We start from the raw sequence: 19,675 nt of genomic DNA on the forward strand, positions 1-19,675 counted from the left end.
AGCAACTCTCTTGAATTTCTCTTCTATATTAACATTGACATTGTTTTTTGATTATTCTGTACTTGCTTCATTCCTTCCCTGTGCTGCCTGGTATAGTAGCCACTAGCTACATATGGCTGTTTAAATTCAAGTATAAATTAATCAAAATTAAATAGAATTAATTCAATTTCACATTTGCAGTGCTCAGTAGGTACACATAGCTTGTGACTACTGTATTTGGGCAGTGCAGGGTAAACATTTCCATAATTGCAGGAAGTTACATGATACAGCTGCTGAAATCTACTGGTTTGTCCTTATCAGATGAGTTTGTTTTCTACTTTAGAAAGAAGATTGAGGTTCTCCTTCTGTATTTCATGGGTGTATTTTTTTGTTTGTTTGATTTTCTTTTTGGTCAGAAAGATTGTTCTTTTCTCATTTATAAGGTTCATGCCTTTATTTTACTTCTCTTAGGACTTTTTTCCCATTTATTTCTTCTCTCGCTAGTATTTTTATCCCTTTGAAGTTAGAACAGAGATATAAAAACCATAGAGGATAACCAGATGGCTGCTGCTGAGGTGTACAGCAGGCATTTCATAGTGACATTTATTTGGAGGTGATGTCCATTATTTGTCCTGTCTTCAGTTTTCCATACCTTGAAGCCAGTTTAGTTTCAGTGCTCATCAAGTTTAGGGAAATAAGAGTCAGGCTACTCAAAGCCAACATAGTAAACTAATAAGAGACTCATATGTCAGAATGTTATAATACTTATTAGTGAGAAAAATAACAAGTCATCTGTCTTTGACAGCCTTGGGAATGAATCATTATGATTAGCATGTGTCTGTCAAATGGACATAATATTGTTTCTTGGAAATACTCTTTGCCATTCCACACCCCAACTTTTCTAGCCTTCCAGACGAACATTTGTCCTCTATTTATTTTTTTAAAAATTCAGGCAGATTATGATTAAATTGATTTAAGGGTCAGCTTCCCAATTCAATAATATAGGCACAGGGTAGAGAAACCATCTTTATTGGTTTATTTTCCCATCTCTATTGTTTTCAATAACATTTTTTGTTCCAAGACTTACTTCCATGTTTTAGGCAACCTAGAGTATCCTAACTCCTAGAGTTACTAGTTACAGATTTCTGTTGCTCCTATGCCTAATTTCTAGGATGGTTTTTCTTATTCTGTAACTCTGAAATCTACATTTTTACAGATGTTTCCAAAGTCTAATCTTACACTTCTGATTATAGAAATATCTAACTACATAGATATTTCTATTGAGGTATTTACTATTAATTCCTTAAGTAAAAATATTAAAAATTAATTTCTGAGTACCATCAAATCCCTCAGAAACTATATAACCTTTTCTTTGTAATTTCTTTTATCACTATTTAATTCCTCTCATTTATATCCTCTTCTTCCTCCCATTCATTTTTTTTAGTTATCAAGTTATCTTGCCCCCCCCCCTTTTTTTATGATAGCTACTCATTTTTCTTCCCATTACTACCAGTCCATTCTGCTTTAGTAATCTTCAGATTCTCCTCTTCTTAACCTACCCTACTTTATTTTTCCTTTCTGAACAGGAACTTTGGCTTATGCATCTTTGTATCTGAAACAGACAAGTCATTATTTTGTGATAATATAATCTGATTTTATTTGTGATTTAACATATAGAGCCACCTTAGCTGTTATGTTTTAATTATATAGAGTATTTATGTGAACTCTGTTTTTTAGTGTGATGAACAAGTCTGGGGTGAATCGTGTAGTTTGGAAACGACCTCGGCTCACTCATAATGGACCTGTTAGAAGGAGCACAGTTATTGACCAGATTCCTTTTTTGGCAGTAGCAAGAGCACTTGGTAAGTACAGCTTACATTTGGTGAAATCATATTGGATATTCTACAATATATGGTAGCAAAATGAAAAAGATTCTAAATCCTCATTTGGCACACAATTGGGGTAGAAATATGATGATATTATATTAAATGCTTTAACACCTAATTGAGGGGAAGGTTAATGTATAGATTTCAATGCCATTTACCAGGTGTACTGGTTAATAATTTGGATTTTGTAATCAAAGAAAATACGATAAGTTCAAGAGAAACATCAAAAGTGCTTTATTCAATGTCCATCCCTAGCTACACATTTCCCCCATCTTTCAGGTAATTTGTGGATACTGTCCCAATAGAACTTTTCTTGTTTTGAGGCAAACCATTCAGAGACCCAATTTTCCACTTCTTCGTACGTTTTGAAGTGCTGCTCAGAAAGTGCGTGTACCATCAATTGGAACAAGTGGTAATCTGAAGGAGCAAGATCTGGTGAATACGTGGTTGGGTTAATACTTCCCAGGCAAGATCTTTTAATGTGTCTTTAACTGGTTTTGAAGTGTGTGATGGTGTGTTATCATGAAGCAAAATTACTTTGTCATGTCTGCTGGCCAATTCTGGTCGTTTCACGATCAAAGTGTGGTTCAAATTGATTATTTGTTGTCAGTAGCGATCAGTATTAACGGTTTCACTTGGTTTTAGAAGCTCATAATACACCACACCTTCCTGATCCCACCATACGCAGAGCATTGTCTTCTTTCAGAAACAATTTTGTCTTGCAGTCGATGTTGATAGTTGACCTGGATCAACCCCTGATTTTGTGTGTTTGGGATTCTCAAAAGAAATCCACTTTCCATCGCCAGTCACAATTCGATGCAAAAAAGACTTTCTTTCATGCCGTTGAAGCAACATTTTTTAAAAATATATTTTATTGCCGAAGCCGGTTTGGCTCACTGGATAGAGCGTCAGCCTGCGGACTGAGAGGTCCCAGGTTCGATTCCGGTCAAGGGCATGTACCTGGGTTGCAGGCACATCCCCGGTGGGGGATGTGCAGGAGGCAGCTGATCGATGTTTCTCTCGCATCGATGTTTCTAACTCTCTCTATCTCTCTCCCTTCCTCTCTGAAAAATCAATAAAAATATATTTAAAAAAAAAAAAAGAGAGAGAGAGAAACATTGATCAGCTGCCTTCTGCACGCCCCCTACTGGGGATGTGCCCACAACCAAGGTACATGCCCTTGACCGGAATCGAACCTGGGATCCTTCATTCCGAAGGCCGACGCTCTATCCACTGAGCCAAACCGGTTAGGGCTGAAGCAACATTTTACTGATGACTTTTCGGTTTTCTGTTTGTCTTTCATTCAGTTGATGTGGCACCCATTTTCCGTCCTTTAAAATCTTTCCCATTGCTTGAATGATTGGCAATTGCTGAGCAGTGTTTAATCTTTCTGCAAGTTGTTTTTGAGGTTGACATGCATCTTCTTCCAATAATGCTTGTAATTGTTGGTCTTCCAGCTTTTTCGGTTGACCTGGACATTCTTTGTCTTTCACATCGTAATCATCACGTTCACAAGTATCTTGAGATGGAGCATGTTCACCATAAGCTTCCCGAAGTATACGATAACTTTCAGCAGCACTTTTCTTCAAAATAAAGTAATTAATTAAAACTTCCCAGAAATGCTTTTTTTTTTGGCACAAAATTTGACATTTTTAAGTGTAAAAATATCTATGATGTTAATACCTTCAGCAAATTTGACATACGAAGTTTTGAAGCTTGTTGTCAATACAACAAAATAGCATACATATCAAATCGCATATATATCAACATACGTGTTACTCCATCTATTGAAAAAAATACGTATTATTAACCGGTACAACTGGTATTCTTCGATCATGAATCATATTCAGTGTTTTGCTAACTCCCATCTATACTAGGGAAGTACATGTATGCCTATGCTTGTTGTTACCCTTAAAATTTATTTCTAAATGTTCTTTCCTACTTAACCTTTATATTTCTCTTAAGGGTCTTCAAAGCTCTTTTTTTGTTTTTGTTTTTTAATATATTTTATTGATTTTTTTACAGAGAGGAAGGGAGAGGGACAGAGGTAGAAACATCTATCAGCTTCCTCCTGCACACCCCCTACTGGTGATGTGCCTGCAACCACGGTACATGCCCTTGACCCGAATGGAACTCGGGACCCTTCAATCCACAGGCCGACGCTATATCCACTGAGCCAAACCAGTTAGGGCTTCAAGGATTTTTTTTAGGTAAAAAAGTAAATTGTCCATGATAAAATAAAAATACTTGCTTTCTGGCCCACCTTGTATTGTAAGGAAAGTTAGAAGATTGTAGATATAAAAGTCTTAATCTTGGATGTGCTAGTTAAATTTTATTCTAAAATTTTTTTTAGTCTTAGAAAACATCCTTTTCCCCCTTCTCTCCCTCTTTTCTCTAACAGACACTTAAATACTGACTTGGTGCCAGGCATTGTGTTAGGTTTTGGTGAGATATAACAGATACACTGTCTGCCCTCATGGGGCAAGACTATGTAGTTGGAGAGACAGGCAATAAAGAAGTAACTTGTAAATGAAATAATTATAGGTTAGAAAATACAATGAGGGAAAGAAACAGGGTCCTGTGATAAGGAAGAATTTAAAAGAGGACCATTATTTTAGATAGTGTGATGGAATGTTCCTTTAGGAAGTGTTACTTTGGCTGAGATATAATGACTGAGAAGGAACTTGGGGTTTTTTATTTGTTTTTTTTCTCACCAGATCATGGTTTATTATGAAGGAATATAACTGAGGAACAGCCAGATGAAAGAGATGGTATAGGGCCGTGGTCGGCAAACTGCGGCTCGCGAGCCACATTCGGCTCTTTGGCCCCTTGAGTGTGGCTCTTCCTAAGCCTCAGGAGTACCCTAGTGAAGTTAATAACAGTGTACCTACCTATATAGTTTAAGTTTAAAAAATTTGGCTCCCGCCCTAACTGGTTTGGCTCAGTGGATAGAGCATTGGCCTGTGGACTGAAGGGTCCCAGGTTCAATTCCGGTCAAGGGCATGTACCTTGGTTGCGGGCACATCCCCAGTAGGGGGTGTGCAGGAGGCAGCTGATCGATGTTTCTCTCTCATCGATGTTTCTAACTCTCTATCCTTCTTCCTTTCTCTCTGCAAAAAAATCAATAAAATATATATATATATATATATATAAAAAATTTGGCTCTCAAAAGAAATTTCAATCGTTGTACTGTTGATATTTGGCTCTGTTGACTAATGAGTTTGCCGACCACTGGTATAGGGCAAGGTATGGGAAAAGGGCGCAGAGCTTCCATACCCTCTACAGGCACCGCTCTTACCAAATCTTCATGTGTTCATCAACCAGGAGGCTCCCTGAACCCCATCATTTTTTGAAAAGAAGCTATTCTTGTGAAGAGCCTGTTTAAGAATATTCAGGCATGGATCCTGAATTAGGAAAGAGCTTAGCATGTTCTAGGAATTATCAAAAGGTTTAGTTAATAAGGCAGATGTGGGCCACATTGTGACCGGTACCAGCATTCCAGTCTAAGTGTAGTACTGGGAAGCATAGAAAAATGTTAAGCTAAGGCCCTGGCCGGTGTGGCTCAATCCAGATTAAAGGAGGCCAAAGAAATGTTATAAGTAAATGCTATTCCTGATTCTAGGCTGGATCCTATAAAGGACACTATTAGGCCATCTGATAGTTTTTGGAATATGGATGGTAGACAGTAGATTAGGCAGGTATTAGTGTAAATTTATGAAGCTGATAACTGCTGAGAGAGTGAAGTAGCAGCTACAGTGTGTTTTTATGATCTAGTGTCATTAGTGACACTTCCTCATTTTATTTGTTAGCACTGTGTCACTAAGTCTAGCCCGCCCTTGAGTGGAGGGGAATTAGGTCTACCTCTTTAAAAAAAGAGTATCAAAGAATTTGTGCACACATTGTAAAAACACACAGTTACCCCTTCTTCATGATTATTCATTCATTCACCAAATATTTATTTTGCTAGCAGACAAAACAGACTAGAATGCCTGCTAGCATTCTAGTCTAAGTGTACTGTTCTGGGTTCTGGGGATCCCACAATGAACAAAGCAGTAAAAAATTTCTGGACCTGTAGAATTTAGAATTTACTCTATTTCTAGAAGGGGGAAACAGATGATACACTAAAATAAATAAAAAGAATGTAGATTGACTCTAGTCGGTTTGGCTCAGTGGATAGAGCATCGGCCTGATACTGAAGGGTTGCAGGTTCGATTCTGATCAAGGGCACATACCTGGGTTGCAGGCTTGATCCCTGGCGCCTGTAAGGGCACGGACCTCTGGGCATGTGCAGGAGGCAACCATTCGATGTGTCTCTGACATGGATGTGTTTCTTTCTCTCTGTCTCTCCTACTTTCTTCCACTCCTGTGAAAAATAAAACGAAATGTTGTGGGGGTGGGGGTGCAATTTCAAATGGGATTGTCAGAAGTCTGGAAAGATGACATTTGAGTAAAGAGATGAGGCATTAATATCTGGCGGTGTCTCGGGCAAGATAATTTAGGCAGAAGGAACAATAAATGAAAATGACCTTATTACTTAGGTCTTTAAAAATTTTTTTATTGAAATTATTGGAGTGATTTAGGATATTTCCCCTTAACTGAGCATTTTAAAAGGTGGAAGTTGCCATTAACTGATATAGCAAAGACTGGACCATCAGTTATAAGGGATTCAGTACTTTAACAGATGTTAAATGGTGATGTCCAGTTGGCTCTGGCTATGGAATTGACCGTAGGTAAGGTTTAGGCTGGAGATATTAATTGGGAGCCAGAGCATAGAGATAATGATGTTCAAAGGCCTGTGACTTAAGGAGGTCATCAAGAAATTGAATGTAGATAAAAGCGGAAAAAGAGTCAGTGACTGAACCCTGAGATACTATCACTGTTAAGAGTTGGGGGTATGAAAGGAGTAAAAGGCAAAACAAGACTGAGAAAGAGCTGCAAGTAAAATAGAAGGAAATTCAGGAGAGCATGTCCTGAAAGTTAAGTAAGAAAGTGTTTCAAGAAGGTATTTTTTAAAAACATGTTTTTATTGATTTTAGAGAGGGAGGGAGGGAGAGAGGGAGAGAGAGAGAGAGAGAGAGAGAGAGAGAGAGAGAAAACATTGGTCAGCTGCCTCTTGCACGGCCCCCACCGGGGATCGAGTCTGCAACCCAGGCATATGCCCTGACTGGGAATCAAACTGGCGACCTCTTGGTACATGGGTCGATGTTCAACCACTTGAGCCACACTGGCGGGCTCAAGAAGGTATTTTGTTATATGTCACTTTTACCTGTTATATGTCAGTATTTCAAATACTGTTGATAGTTCAGGTAAGGGGAGACTGAGAAGTGACCATTGGGTTTAGTAGCAATGTGGAGGTCCTTGGTGATTTTGACAAGCTATCTTTTGGTAGGATAGTAAGACTCTAGTCATTGGAGTTGGTTCAAGAAAGAGCAAGAGGAGGAAAATTTGATAATAGCAAATTTAGACACTCTTCCTAGTTGTTTTATTATGAAGGAAAAGAGAGAAGTGAGGCTTTAGCTGGAGCAGAAAGTATAGGGTCAAGAGAGAATTTGCTGCTGTTGTTTTAAAAAGGGAAAGAATAACAACAGTCGATAGGAAAGATCTACTAGAACAGTGAAAACTTCATGTAGGAGGTAAATGGTAATTGCTATAGTAATGTCCTACAACATTTGAATATAACTTTGTAAATAAATTCATGAAAATGAATGAATCTTTATATAAAAAGACTTGTATAGGAGAGATGAAATTGTTTTAGTTATGAAAAAATGGCTTCTGTTTTTTCTCTTGAGTTTACTTTCTATCACATTTTCTCCTAAAAAATAATAATACCCTTTACATTTGAATATTTAAGCTAAAAATGATTTGTTACATTTTTCAGTCCTTATTCTGGCACTTGGGGAACATATTTAAGAAAGAAATTCTAGTTTTCTTTAACTTGTTGCATGATAATACTTATTGGCTTAAATTAAATGATAGTATTTAGCACCATTATTATGATTTATGGCTATTTTCTGTTTTTATTTGTGGAAGAAAACTTTACTTATAAAAATGGGTACCATTTTAGCACCAATGATGAACATAATTTACTACAAATGAAGCAAAGGTGCCTCCTAGTGGCTGCCTGATGGAATTGCATATGAGTCTCACAAATCATTTATTCTTTTTTTTGGTAATATATTTTTATTGGTTTCAGAGAGGGAGAGGGGGGTGGAGAGAGAGAGAGAGAGAGAGAAACATCAGTGATGACAGAGAATCATCGATTGGCTGACTCCTGCATGCCCCCTACTGGGGTTCGAGCCTGCAACCTGGGCATGTGCCCTTGACTGGAATTGAACCCGGAGACCTTCCATCCCAAACTGATGCTCTATCCACTAAGCCAAACCAGCGAGAGCCATTTATTTATTTATTTATTTATTTAGTCAGCCAGTTAATTAGTTAGTTAGTTGTTGACACTATTATAGATTTTTATTAAGGGCAGTATTTACCAAGCACATAGTCTTTGCCCTCATGGACGCTCACAGTTAAAGAAGGGTAGAAGCATTCATCAAATGATCACAAAAAGAACTTAAAATTATGACAAGTGCTTGTAAAAAAAAAAAAGTGCTTGCATATTGGGCTAAAGAAAATTTAAAACAGGGGTATTTTACCTAACTGAATATGTCAGAGGAATGGTGTTTGAGCTAAGGCCTGAAGAATTACTAGAAATTTAGAGAGGAAGAGCCCTGTTAGTGTTGCTCAGTGGTTGAGTGTCAACCTATGAATATGAACTAGGAGGTCATGGTTCGATTCCAGGTCAGGGTGTATGCCCAGGTTGCTGGCTCGGTCCCCAGTGGAGGGGCTTGCAGTAGGCAGCCAATCAATGGTTCTCTCTCATCATTGATGTTTCTATCTATCTCTCCCTCTCCCTTCCTCTCTGAAATCAATTAAATATATATATATATATATACACACACACACACACACACACACACACACACATATATTTTTTTTAAAGGGGGAAGAAAGTGTTTTCTAGGCATAGGAGCGGAATTTGTGAATAGCTCTGTGATACGGGAAGTATGGTGAATAAAAGGGACTCTAATGAAGGCCAGGTTAGCTGGAACAGAGATATGGGAATAAGAGGCATGGATAAAATGAGAAAATAATGCATTTTTATAGTTTGGATATCTTAAGAACAAGAGTAAACTATTGCAGAGTTGGAGTGGGAAATATATAACTAGATTTTTGTGTTTTTAAAATTATAGCAAAATACATATAACATAAAATGTAATTTCTTAATTTTGTGCAGTTTAGTGGTATTAAGTACATTTACATTGTTGTGCAGCCATCACCCCATCCATTTTAAATTTGTGTTTTCAAGAGATGGGTTTTGGTTGTAGTTTTTATTTTTGGTTGTAGTTTTGAGAATGGATTACCAGTAGGTGAGGCAATAGTTGCTGGAAAGCTCTCCATGGAAAGCTACTGACAGAGGAGGTGGGGTGCTGAAATTCATTAGGGGCACAGACAACTGGGTGCCATGTGTCACAGGAGTAAGCAGAGAACATACTGAAATCAGAAGAAAGGCCTTTCTCCTCTGGTGTTCCCCCAGTGTCCCTATGAGGACAAAAGGGAAATGACCATTGACCAAGTAACCAACAATATCTGCCACAGGGCCCAAGGCCCCTCCTTTAAGTATGTATGGGAATGACGTTATGATCCTATTTTAGTTCAAGGCCCAATTCTGATCCTTATTTATTTGATCTCACATGGATGTTTCTCTCTCTCCCTCTTCCTTCCTCTTTCTAGAAATCAATTTTAAAAAACCTTAAAAATTCTTTTGGGATTCTGGTTTGAATTACTAGTGCGTTCACTTTATAAGTTATTTTTGGAAGAATTAACATTTTTATAATATTAAGTCTTCCTTTCTATGAATATAGTTTATTTCTCCATTTCTAAAAGGAATCTAATTGTAGAGTCTTTTCCATAAAAGACTATCACACCTTTTGTTAAATTTATTTCTAACTACTTTACATTTGGTTCAATGTTGTAATGGAATTGTTTAAAATTTTGTTTTCTATTTCTTGCTATTGTGTAGAAATACACAATTGACTTTTTAAGAAAATCCTTACCCAAGGATATTTTTTTCATTGATCTTTAGAGAGAGAGTGGAAGGGAGGGGGAAGGAGGGGAGAGACATTGACTGGTTGCTTCCCACACACACCCCGACGGGGCCTGGGATCGAACCTGCAACCGAGGTACATGCCTTGTCCAGGAATCGAATCTGTGACCCTTTGGTCCATGGGCCAATGCTCTAACCACTGAGAAAATTGGCCAGGGCTACAGTTGACTTTTATATTTAGGGTTTGTATTTAACAACTTTGCTAAATGTATCTATTCTGATAATTTATCTAATTTTTTTTTGTTTCCATGTAGAAATAAAACCATTTGCAAATAATGATAGTTTTATTTTCTCCTTCCTGATTTATATATCTGATTTATTTTTATTATCTTACTGTGCTGGAAAGGATCTCCAGTATAATATTATTGGAGGAGAAGTGGTGGTAGAAGGCATATTTTTGTCAGGTTCAGGGAGTTACCTTAAATCTCTATTTTGCTAGGAAACTTTTTAAAAATACCGTAAATGGATTTTGAATGTTATCAAACACTTTTCTGCGCCTATTGAAATGAACATGTACATTTTCTCCTTTAATCTGTTGATGTGATACTACTATTTTGGAAATAATACTTCTTGCTGCTTCTGCTCTCAGGTGATTTGTGGAGCTATGATTTCTTCAGTGGTGAATTTGTAGTGTCACCTGAACCAGACACAAGTGTTCACACTCTTGATCCCCAGAAGCACAAGTATATTATCTTGGGGAGTGATGGGCTTTGGAATATGATTCCACCTCAAGATGCCATCTCAATGTGCCAGGACCAAGAGGAGAAAAAATACATGATGGTGAGAAGTGACTCAGTAATTTGGTATTATTGTGTATACATTGTTTTGGTGCTTTTCGTTTACCTTAAATAGATATTTGCATTGGCCTGGCTTAGAAGTAAGCAAAACATAGCTTTTGCAGCTCATTAGTGGGACGAGGCAGGAAATATATAAAACCTAGGTAGCAAAAGACATAACCACTGACTTCATTATGAATAGCCCTCGACGTAATGACCTTTGAAACCTCACCAATTCTCTTTTTTTTAAATCGAGATATATTTCACACCCTAACATTTATTTACCCTTTTAAAGCATACAATTTAGTGATTGTTAGTATATTCTCACTTGTGTAACCATCACCACTATTTAATCCCAGAACATTTTCATCAGTGCTTCTCCCTAACAAAACCTCTCTCCTTCTCCCTTCCTCTCTCTGAAGTCAATTAAAAATATCTTAAAAATAAAATTAAAAAGGACACAATATTAGGGGGGCTCAGATAATCAGCTGAAACAGTGAGCTGAGGGAATTGGCTTATACAGATTATTTTTTTTTATGGAGCTTTGCTTGGGAGGGAAATATAGAGGCATACTGAAAAAGTGAAAGGTAAAGGAGTTCTCGGTGAGCTACTGTTTGGACAATGATGAAACATGTACTGGGGAATGTGTTAGATTCATGAATTAGAAATTAATGCTGCCTTTTGTCATTTGTGAGGTGCATGTTTTTTCATGTGAGAAATTGAGAAACAAAGGCAGTATTTAAAAAATCATTACAAAATGATACTTATCTTGGGGATGCAAGGTAATAAGATTTTATTTATTTATTTTTAAACACAGTTTTATTGATTTCAGAGAGAAAGAGAGAGAGATAGAAACATAAATGATGAGAGAGAATCATTGATCAGCTGCCTCCTACATGCACCCTACTGGGGATCAAGCCCGAAACCTGGGCATGTGCCCTGACTGGGAATCTAACTGTGACCTCCTGGTCCATAGGTTGATACTCAACCACTGAGCAACACCGGCCAGGCTAATTAAGGTTTTAAACAAAGCAGCTGAGAAGAGTTATTTGCAGTTTGCCATGTGTCAAAATACTGTAACATGCTTAAGATCAGACAACACCAAGTAAAGATGTTTCCCTATTTTTTTTTTCAAGGAAAGGATAAAAAACCACGACCCAGTTATTTATCCAGTTTGAATATATATACTTCAGGGATACAGATGACAACCAAATGACTTATAGTATATTATAGATAATATAAATATTTTATATGTAATGCTTAAAGAACTAGATAGTACATAATATATTATATGTATATTAATATGTTTGTACAAACATATTAATATACATATACATATATACATATACATATTAATATGTTTGTACAAACATTAATATGTTTGTACTTAGAGTATGTTAATATATTTTATTAGGTTACATGAAATAACATTAAAATATTTTTCCATTTGTAGTTCATGATGTATTTCCTTTTCAACCAATTCCACTCATTTTCATAATTCAGTTATTTCTAGGGGTACTTTTGAAGACATGTAGCCCTATTTTCTGGAGCACATCATTTTCATTTCTGTTCTCTGAAACTTAGCAATGATTGAATCCATGTATGACGCTGAAAGTTTTCTTCCAAACTACATTTATTTGCATAACATGAGGTTATTTAAGTTTTTAATTTTACTCTTTGTTGATTTGTTTTTATATCTATACCATAACAACTTATTGTGTTGCTTTTTTTCTCTTATGCATGACACTGACCATTTTAAAATATATGTTTAAGGGTCATTTATATTTCCTTGTCTCTGAATTTTGTTCATATTCTTTGACAATTTTATTTTGGGTCATTGTCTTTGATTTTTAGAAGCTCTTATTTTAGGAGGAAATTGGCCCTCTACAATGAGTTGTTGTTTTTTTGTTTTGTTTTTTGCCATACTTATTTCATTTGTGAATTGTTTATCTATAATAACTTGATGTTTACTTTGCTTTTTAGATAACTTCTATATAACTTTTCTTAATAACTATATGTAACTTTTCTTCCCACATTTCTTGCTACCAAAAAGATACGAATACAGGTGAAATTTAACCACAGAATAAGCTTTATTTTATTATTTTTTGAAAATTTAGAATAGTATGATTTTGTCATAGTTTTAGGATCTATGGATAATGTTTGAAATTTTGAAAATTTAATTTAGGTCATGTTGAACATCAAATTTTTAATTTGATACATGTGTAGTGGTGACTAAATTTGAGTGGTTGACTTCCGTCTCCTTCTTTTAAATATAGGGTGGTGAGCATGGACAATCTTGTGCCAAAATGCTTGTGAATCGAGCACTAGGCCGCTGGAGGCAGCGCATGCTTCGAGCAGATAATACCAGTGCCATAGTAATCTGCATCTCTCCAGGAGTGGGTAGTCAGGGAAATTTCACCAATGATGATGAGCTCTATCTGAACCTAACTGATAGCCCTTCCTATAATAGTCAAGAAACCAGCCTGCGGACTCCTTCCCCAAGTTCTACACCACCAGTCAAGGTATATAGTTCTATAGTATTTAAGTTGTTTTAATAGACAGAGTTTCTTTGGTTAGTGTTACTTGAAAACAGTTTCCAGATTTCTTATATAATAAGACTTTGGATTTGAACTAGTCTCAAGAACCTGATGAATCTTTGTCATGTAACTTATTGTCGGTGAGCCATCTTTGCACCAATACATACTTATTATTCTGAATGCCAAATGTGTGTATAGCACCTAATAGAAAGTTGGTTAGATATGGCCCCTGAAGAATATTAACAATATTTAAAAAAAATTAATCTGGCCGAAACCGGTTTGGCTCAGTGGATAGAGCCTCAGCCTGCGGACTGAAGGGTCTTGGGTTCGATTCCAGTCAAGGGCATGTACCTGGGTTGTGGGCACATCCCCAGTAGGAGATGTGCAGGAGGCAGCTGATCGATGTTTCTCTCTCATCGATGTTTCTAACTCTATCTCTCTCCCTTCCTCTCTGTAAAAAATCAATAAAATATATTTAAAAAAAAATACTTAAAAAAAAAAATTAATCTGGGTTGAGTCTAAGTAGTGGACGCAGTTGCCTGTGCTAACAGATGCAATGTATTACCACAGAATGCCAACAAAAAGAGAAGGAATAATCTGAATTTAAAAAGACACAGCACAACAGAAATTCCTATAAATTGTGTTAACTCTGAAATTGTCCCATTGTTTTTGCTATTTGCTTTTATAAAGGAATACCATCTGACATCTGACATTGTTATACAAACTAGAGCAATATGTTTTATTTCTATAAGTGTGTTGAATAGTACATTTTTCTTGTGACTGAATTAGTGACGTGATTATTTGGTAATAGGAAGCCTTCTGTCTACAGAACTCACTGCTGCCCTGTCTTGTTGCAAATCCTTTTTCTATAATTTAAGCAGGATGAGCTCTTGGTCAATAATTACTTATGACTAGATACAGTTTTCTGTGGTCAGCTAGAACATGCTTGTGACCAGCATAGGTATTGGAATCAACCCAATTCAGAGGGATAAACTCACATACAACTTTTGTTTTTGGTATTATTGAAAGTCATATAATATACAGTTTGTATACTATTCTAGAACAAAAACTGTCTTGTTATCCTTTCTCCATACTGGTACTTTGAAATAAGGTTGCTGCCCATTATCTAGAGTGTTAAAACAGATAAGTAGTATTGAGCTTTCAATTAACTGTGCAGCGTAAAATAAATGAATCAATGACCTCAGAAAGAAAAAGTATCTTGCCCTAGCTGGTTTGGCTCAGTGGACAGAGCATTGGTCTGCGGGCTGAAGGGTCCCGGGTTCAATTCCGGTCAAGGGCACATGTCCGGGTTGCGGGCTCGATCTCCAGTAGGGGGGCATGCAGGAGGCAGCTGATTGATGATTCTCTCTTCATTGATGTTTCTATCTCTCCCCCACTCCCTTCCTCTCTGAAATCAATAAACATATATATATAATTTCTTTTAAAAAAGAAAAAGTATCTATATATATAAAAGCCTAAGTGACCGTTACGACTGGTCGCTATGACACACACTAACCACCAGGGGGCAGACGCTTAATGTAGGAGCTGCCCCCTGGTGGTCAGTGTGCTCCCACAGCCAACCTCCTGTGGCTGGCCAACCTCCCACAGTCCCTCCCCCGCTGGACTGGGTGAGACAGCCCTGATCGGCCCCTGATCGCCCACCAGACCAAGGGACCCCACCTGTGCACAAATTTGTGCGCCAGGCCTCTAGTATTCTTAGAAGAAGCAATCTATTTGGGACAGTACCAAATTAGGAACATGGGTTTCTCATCTTCAGTTTCCATTGGACGTAAAGTAAAAAAAAAAAAATTATTTTTTTTCAGTAAAGCATGTTCATGTTTATGGTTAGATTAAAATGCTTTTAGGTGGCTTCAATTTCCCTTTTTTATTATAGAAACATTAAAGGGGACATTCTTTTTATGGATATGTTTTTTAACATAGCACTTTTTTGAAAGGTGTTTACTCCTTGGGGATTTTATACCAGAGGAAGACCAGATAATATGTTCTCACTTACCATGCTATAAAAGGGTTTACTTGGCCTTTTCAGAAAATATTAATCCCCTAGGTATGTTGGATAAAAAAATTTCTTTTCCCAGAAAAAAGAATATTTATTTATTTATTTATTTATTATTAATCCTTATTTGAGGATATTTTTCCATTGGTTTTAGAGAGAGAAGAAGGGAGGGGAAGAGACACAGGGAGAGAAACAATAATGTGAGAGAGCCACAGTATTGGCTCGTTGGGATCGAGTCTGCAACTGAGCCACATCTCCTTGACCAGAATTGAATCTGGGACCTTTTAGTCCACAGGCCGATGCTCGCTCTACTGAGCCAAAATGGCTAGGGCAAGAATATATTATATTAATAATTTATTTGAGAAGAGAGGGAGCAATTGAGGGAAATGTTACATATTTGAGGGGGGAGATAGTATTTATGCTTAAATTTCTTGAGAAACTATAAAACAAATGATTTTATAAACCCTCACCCGAGGATATTTTTCCAGTGATTTTTTAGAGAGAATGGAAGGGATTGGAGAGACAGAGAGAGAGAGAGAGAGAGAGAGAGAGAGAGAGAGAATCATTGATGTGAGAGAGACACATCAATTGGTTGCCTTCCGCATGTGCCCAGACCAGGGCCAGGGATCGAGCTTGCAACCGAGGTGCATGCCCTTGACCGGAATTGAACCTGGGACCCTTCAGTCCACAGGCCGACGCTCTATCCACTGAGCCAAACCGGTTTCGGCCACAGGCCAACACTCTTATCCACTGAGCCAAACGGGTTAGGGCAAGACAGTTTTATATGGTATTATAGTGGAAGATTGGGTTTGATAGGAAGAATGTTCTTACTGTCTGGAGATGGGAGGATATTCTGAGTGTATGTATATCTAGAGGTGTACAGCAAAAGGAGTGGTACGTATCTGAATCACCTGTGAAGCTTCTGAAAAACAATATATGAGAGTTTCTACATGATCTTCACTTATTTTTTGGAGAGTAGCCCTAGCCATGCTCAGTAGGGTGCAAAGCAACAATGTGAGTTTCCTTATGGCATAGTTGCTTTAATGTTGCGCTTTACATTCTCCACTCTACTAAATATTCAGAAATTAGACTATAGAAAGAAGGAAAAAGCCAAATTTGTCATTTATTCTAATGATACCCTTCATCTTCCCAAGGGTCAGGCTGAGTTCTAGAATACGTGATTTCTTATTTGGTTTACTTTCTTGTTTTTCAGTCAATGGAGGAGGACCCTTGGTCAAGGCTGAACTCTAAGGACCATGTACCTGCCCTTGTTCGTAGTAATGCCTTCTCAGAGAATTACGTAGAAGTCCCAGCTGAGGTCGCTCGAGGGAATGTCCAGGCTGCAGTCTTACCCTCAAAAGATCCAGAGCCACTTGAAGAAAATTGCACTAAAGCCCTGACATTAAGGATACATGATTCTTTGAGTAATAGCCTGTCAGTTGGCCTGGTGCCTACCAATTCAACAAACACCATTATGGACCCAAAAAATTTAAAGATGTCAACTTCAGGTCAAATGAAAGCCCAAGAAGTTGAAAGAACCCCTCCAGCAAATTTTAAAAGGACATTAGAAGAATCCAATTCTGGCCCTCTTATGAAGAAGCATAAACGAAATGGTTTAAGTCGAAGTAATAGTGCTCAGCCTGCAAGCCTCGCCACAACCTCACAGCGAAAGAACTCTGTTAAACTTACCATGCGACGCAGACTTAGGGGCCAGAAGAAAATTGGAAATCCTTTACTTCACCAGCACCGAAAAACTGTTTGTGTTTGCTGAACTGTATCTGAAAAATGGCTTTTTTCCAAATTTAGGATATAAGGCTTTTGAAGATGGTGCCGAAGTTGAACTTCTAAAAACAGGACAAAATAAAAATGGTTTGACTTTTTGGAATTCAACAGTTTAATCCTGGCCTTGTACTTGCTTGTATTATAAATGTGAATTTTATAGTTGTTAGGGTATATGTTGCTGTAAAATGTGTGTAAATTTGTATCCTTCACACAAACTCAGTCTCGTACTCTGATACACAGTAAATATAACAACAGGGCTAAAGGTTTTAAACTTTTAAAAATGCTTATTAAGTCACTTGTGATGAAACTATACAACTTTTTGAAGTAAATTATTAGGCAAACTGGAAAGTGACGTATTTTCATAGTGATCTGTGTTCCACTTAATGTTTCTTAGAGACAACTGTTGTCTTTTAAAAATTATTTTTTATTTCTAATTTCATAATTCAGAACTAAATTTTTCATAGAAGAGAAGTAGCTGACTTTTAGTCTCCTTGTCCTGATTAAAATACTATGCACTATCTTTTATTTCAGTAGCATTTTTCTAAAAAAAAAAAAAAAAAAATCATCAGATATACTCACTAAATCTTTGGAATAGAAGGCTTCTTTCCCTAAAAAAAAAAAAAAATGCCCCTCTCAGTTATCCCCAACAGTGGCATTATTAGGTCTTCAAGTAGTTACCCTCTTCTAGTGTTTGCATAAAATATGTGTGAAGTTTTTCTTGCTATTTCAATAATGGATGGTGCTGCTAATTCCCAACATTTCTTAAATTATTATTTTATATATCATACAGTTTCATTGATTATATGGATATGTTTGTTCAGCTAATAAATCAGTAAATTGTTTGTGATATTGCTGGATTTTTATTGTTGGTTTTAATGATATATATTAACTTTCTGTTGTGCCATACCGTGCTTTTAGAGTAACTTAAATGCATTGTTCATTGAAACAGGCAAAATATCTTAACAGGAAGAATATGGTTAAGTTAGTTATGGCTTATAACATTTGATGACATTGCAATTAAAAGTGAATAAAACTGTACTTTGGTAATGTAGAAAAAAACTAAAAGGAACTAATACTAAAGCACTATGTCATTTTAGTGTGGTGAATTGTTCTACAATGAGGAATTTTTAAAATTTATTAATTTAGGACAACATCTCATTGAAAGATTGAAGGGTTGATTATCTCTCTATATAAAATTCTAATATGCAAATAGACCAAACGGCGGAACAACTGAACAACTGGTCGCTATAATGTGCACTGACCACCATGGGGTTTGCTCCCACGTACCACCATCCCGCTGGGCACTTGCACCTGCTGCTGGCACCGCCCTGCTCGCACCCGCTGCTGGCTCTGGCCCTTATCGCTCTGCTCTCGCAGCAGGTGTGAGTGGGGCAGACACTGTCAGCACATGGGAGCGGGGCTGCAGGTAGACAAGACTGGGGGCCACTGCAGGAGGGGCCGGGGGGTGCAGAGGATGGGCTGAGACCTGCTCCTGTGCCCACCGCAGCCTCGCGGCCCACAATTCCTTTCAAGATGCATGAACTCCTGCACTGGGCTCCTAGTATACCTATAATATGCTAGGTACTGCATAATTGGAAGCATACTAGTTTTCCATAAGAAAAATAATTGAGGACCAGTGGTCTGGGAAAAACATTATTTGTGGCTAGTTTTTAAAAAGGTATTTTGGGCCCTACCTGGATAACTCGCTGGTTAGAGCATCATCCCGATATGCCAAGGTTCTGGGTTTGATCCCTCAAAAAAATGAAACGATTTTTGGGTAATAGTTTGTTTTTCAGATCTTTTAAGAGAGAGACATAGCAACTTAGAAACATTTTTTAAGTCAATTTATTGTGAAGGGTTTTTCCATAAATTAGATCTGTAATACCATGTTAGCTGCCCAAAGTAGAAATTCAACAAATCTGAATGTATAGTAAAAGCAAGGAAAATCCATTTAGCTACTTTTTACCTTTTCTGCCAGTAGTTTTAAAGAGAATAATCTAATCCCGTCTATATGAAATTAAAATTTCCATTTGACTAGAGTAATGGATTAAGCACTCTTTAATGCAAAAATGCCACAGCATTAATTCCTTCATAAATCACACTTTTAGTGCAATAGAGTCTAATTATATACCATACTAGTAGTTACCTAATACTGGAAACATTTTTGCCTTGACACATATAAATGCAAATGCTAAAATTAGCTCTTTTCTGTATGTGTTCCTTGGGCTATGTTCAGATGTATTCTTTAAGGAGTTGAAGATGTTATGTAATCACAAATGTTTTAATGTTTCTATTTTTATTAAATTTTATTTGCCTATGTAACAAATCTGCATGATGGAAAATTCATGATGTATAAAATGGTACATAATAGAAAAACCCCAAGTAAGTCCCCAAGGCTACCAGTATTTCCCCCCTTTTTTGTGTATTCTCACTGATAATCTATGCATAGACTGAAACTATGTGTTTATTGCTTAATCTTATCTTTTGAAGATTGTGTCCATAGCAGTACATTATAGAGCCTCATTATTTAGTACTAGAAGCCC

General features: G+C 37.0%; 1 protein-coding gene across 1 annotated transcript in view; it reads left to right on the plus strand.

Moving 5' to 3' along the window:
- PPM1D (protein phosphatase, Mg2+/Mn2+ dependent 1D) overlaps nucleotides 1-17,979 on the plus strand; it is a 32,454-nt gene extending 14,475 nt beyond the window's left edge. Inside the window, exons 3-6 of the mRNA XM_070393228.1 lie at nucleotides 1,717-1,841; nucleotides 10,613-10,803; nucleotides 13,076-13,321; nucleotides 16,564-17,979. Of these exons, the coding sequence (XP_070249329.1) occupies nucleotides 1,717-1,841; nucleotides 10,613-10,803; nucleotides 13,076-13,321; nucleotides 16,564-17,121 (1,120 nt within the window). The 3' untranslated portion in view covers nucleotides 17,122-17,979. The remainder of the gene's footprint in view (nucleotides 1-1,716; nucleotides 1,842-10,612; nucleotides 10,804-13,075; nucleotides 13,322-16,563) is intronic.
- Nucleotides 17,980-19,675: the final 1,696 nt, after the last annotated feature.

Source organism: Myotis yumanensis, unplaced genomic scaffold (genome assembly GCF_028538775.1).
Source record: "Myotis yumanensis isolate MYYU_CA2020_CCGP unplaced genomic scaffold, mMyoYum1.0.hap1 SCAF_16, whole genome shotgun sequence".
NCBI lineage: Eukaryota > Metazoa > Chordata > Mammalia > Chiroptera > Vespertilionidae > Myotis > Myotis yumanensis.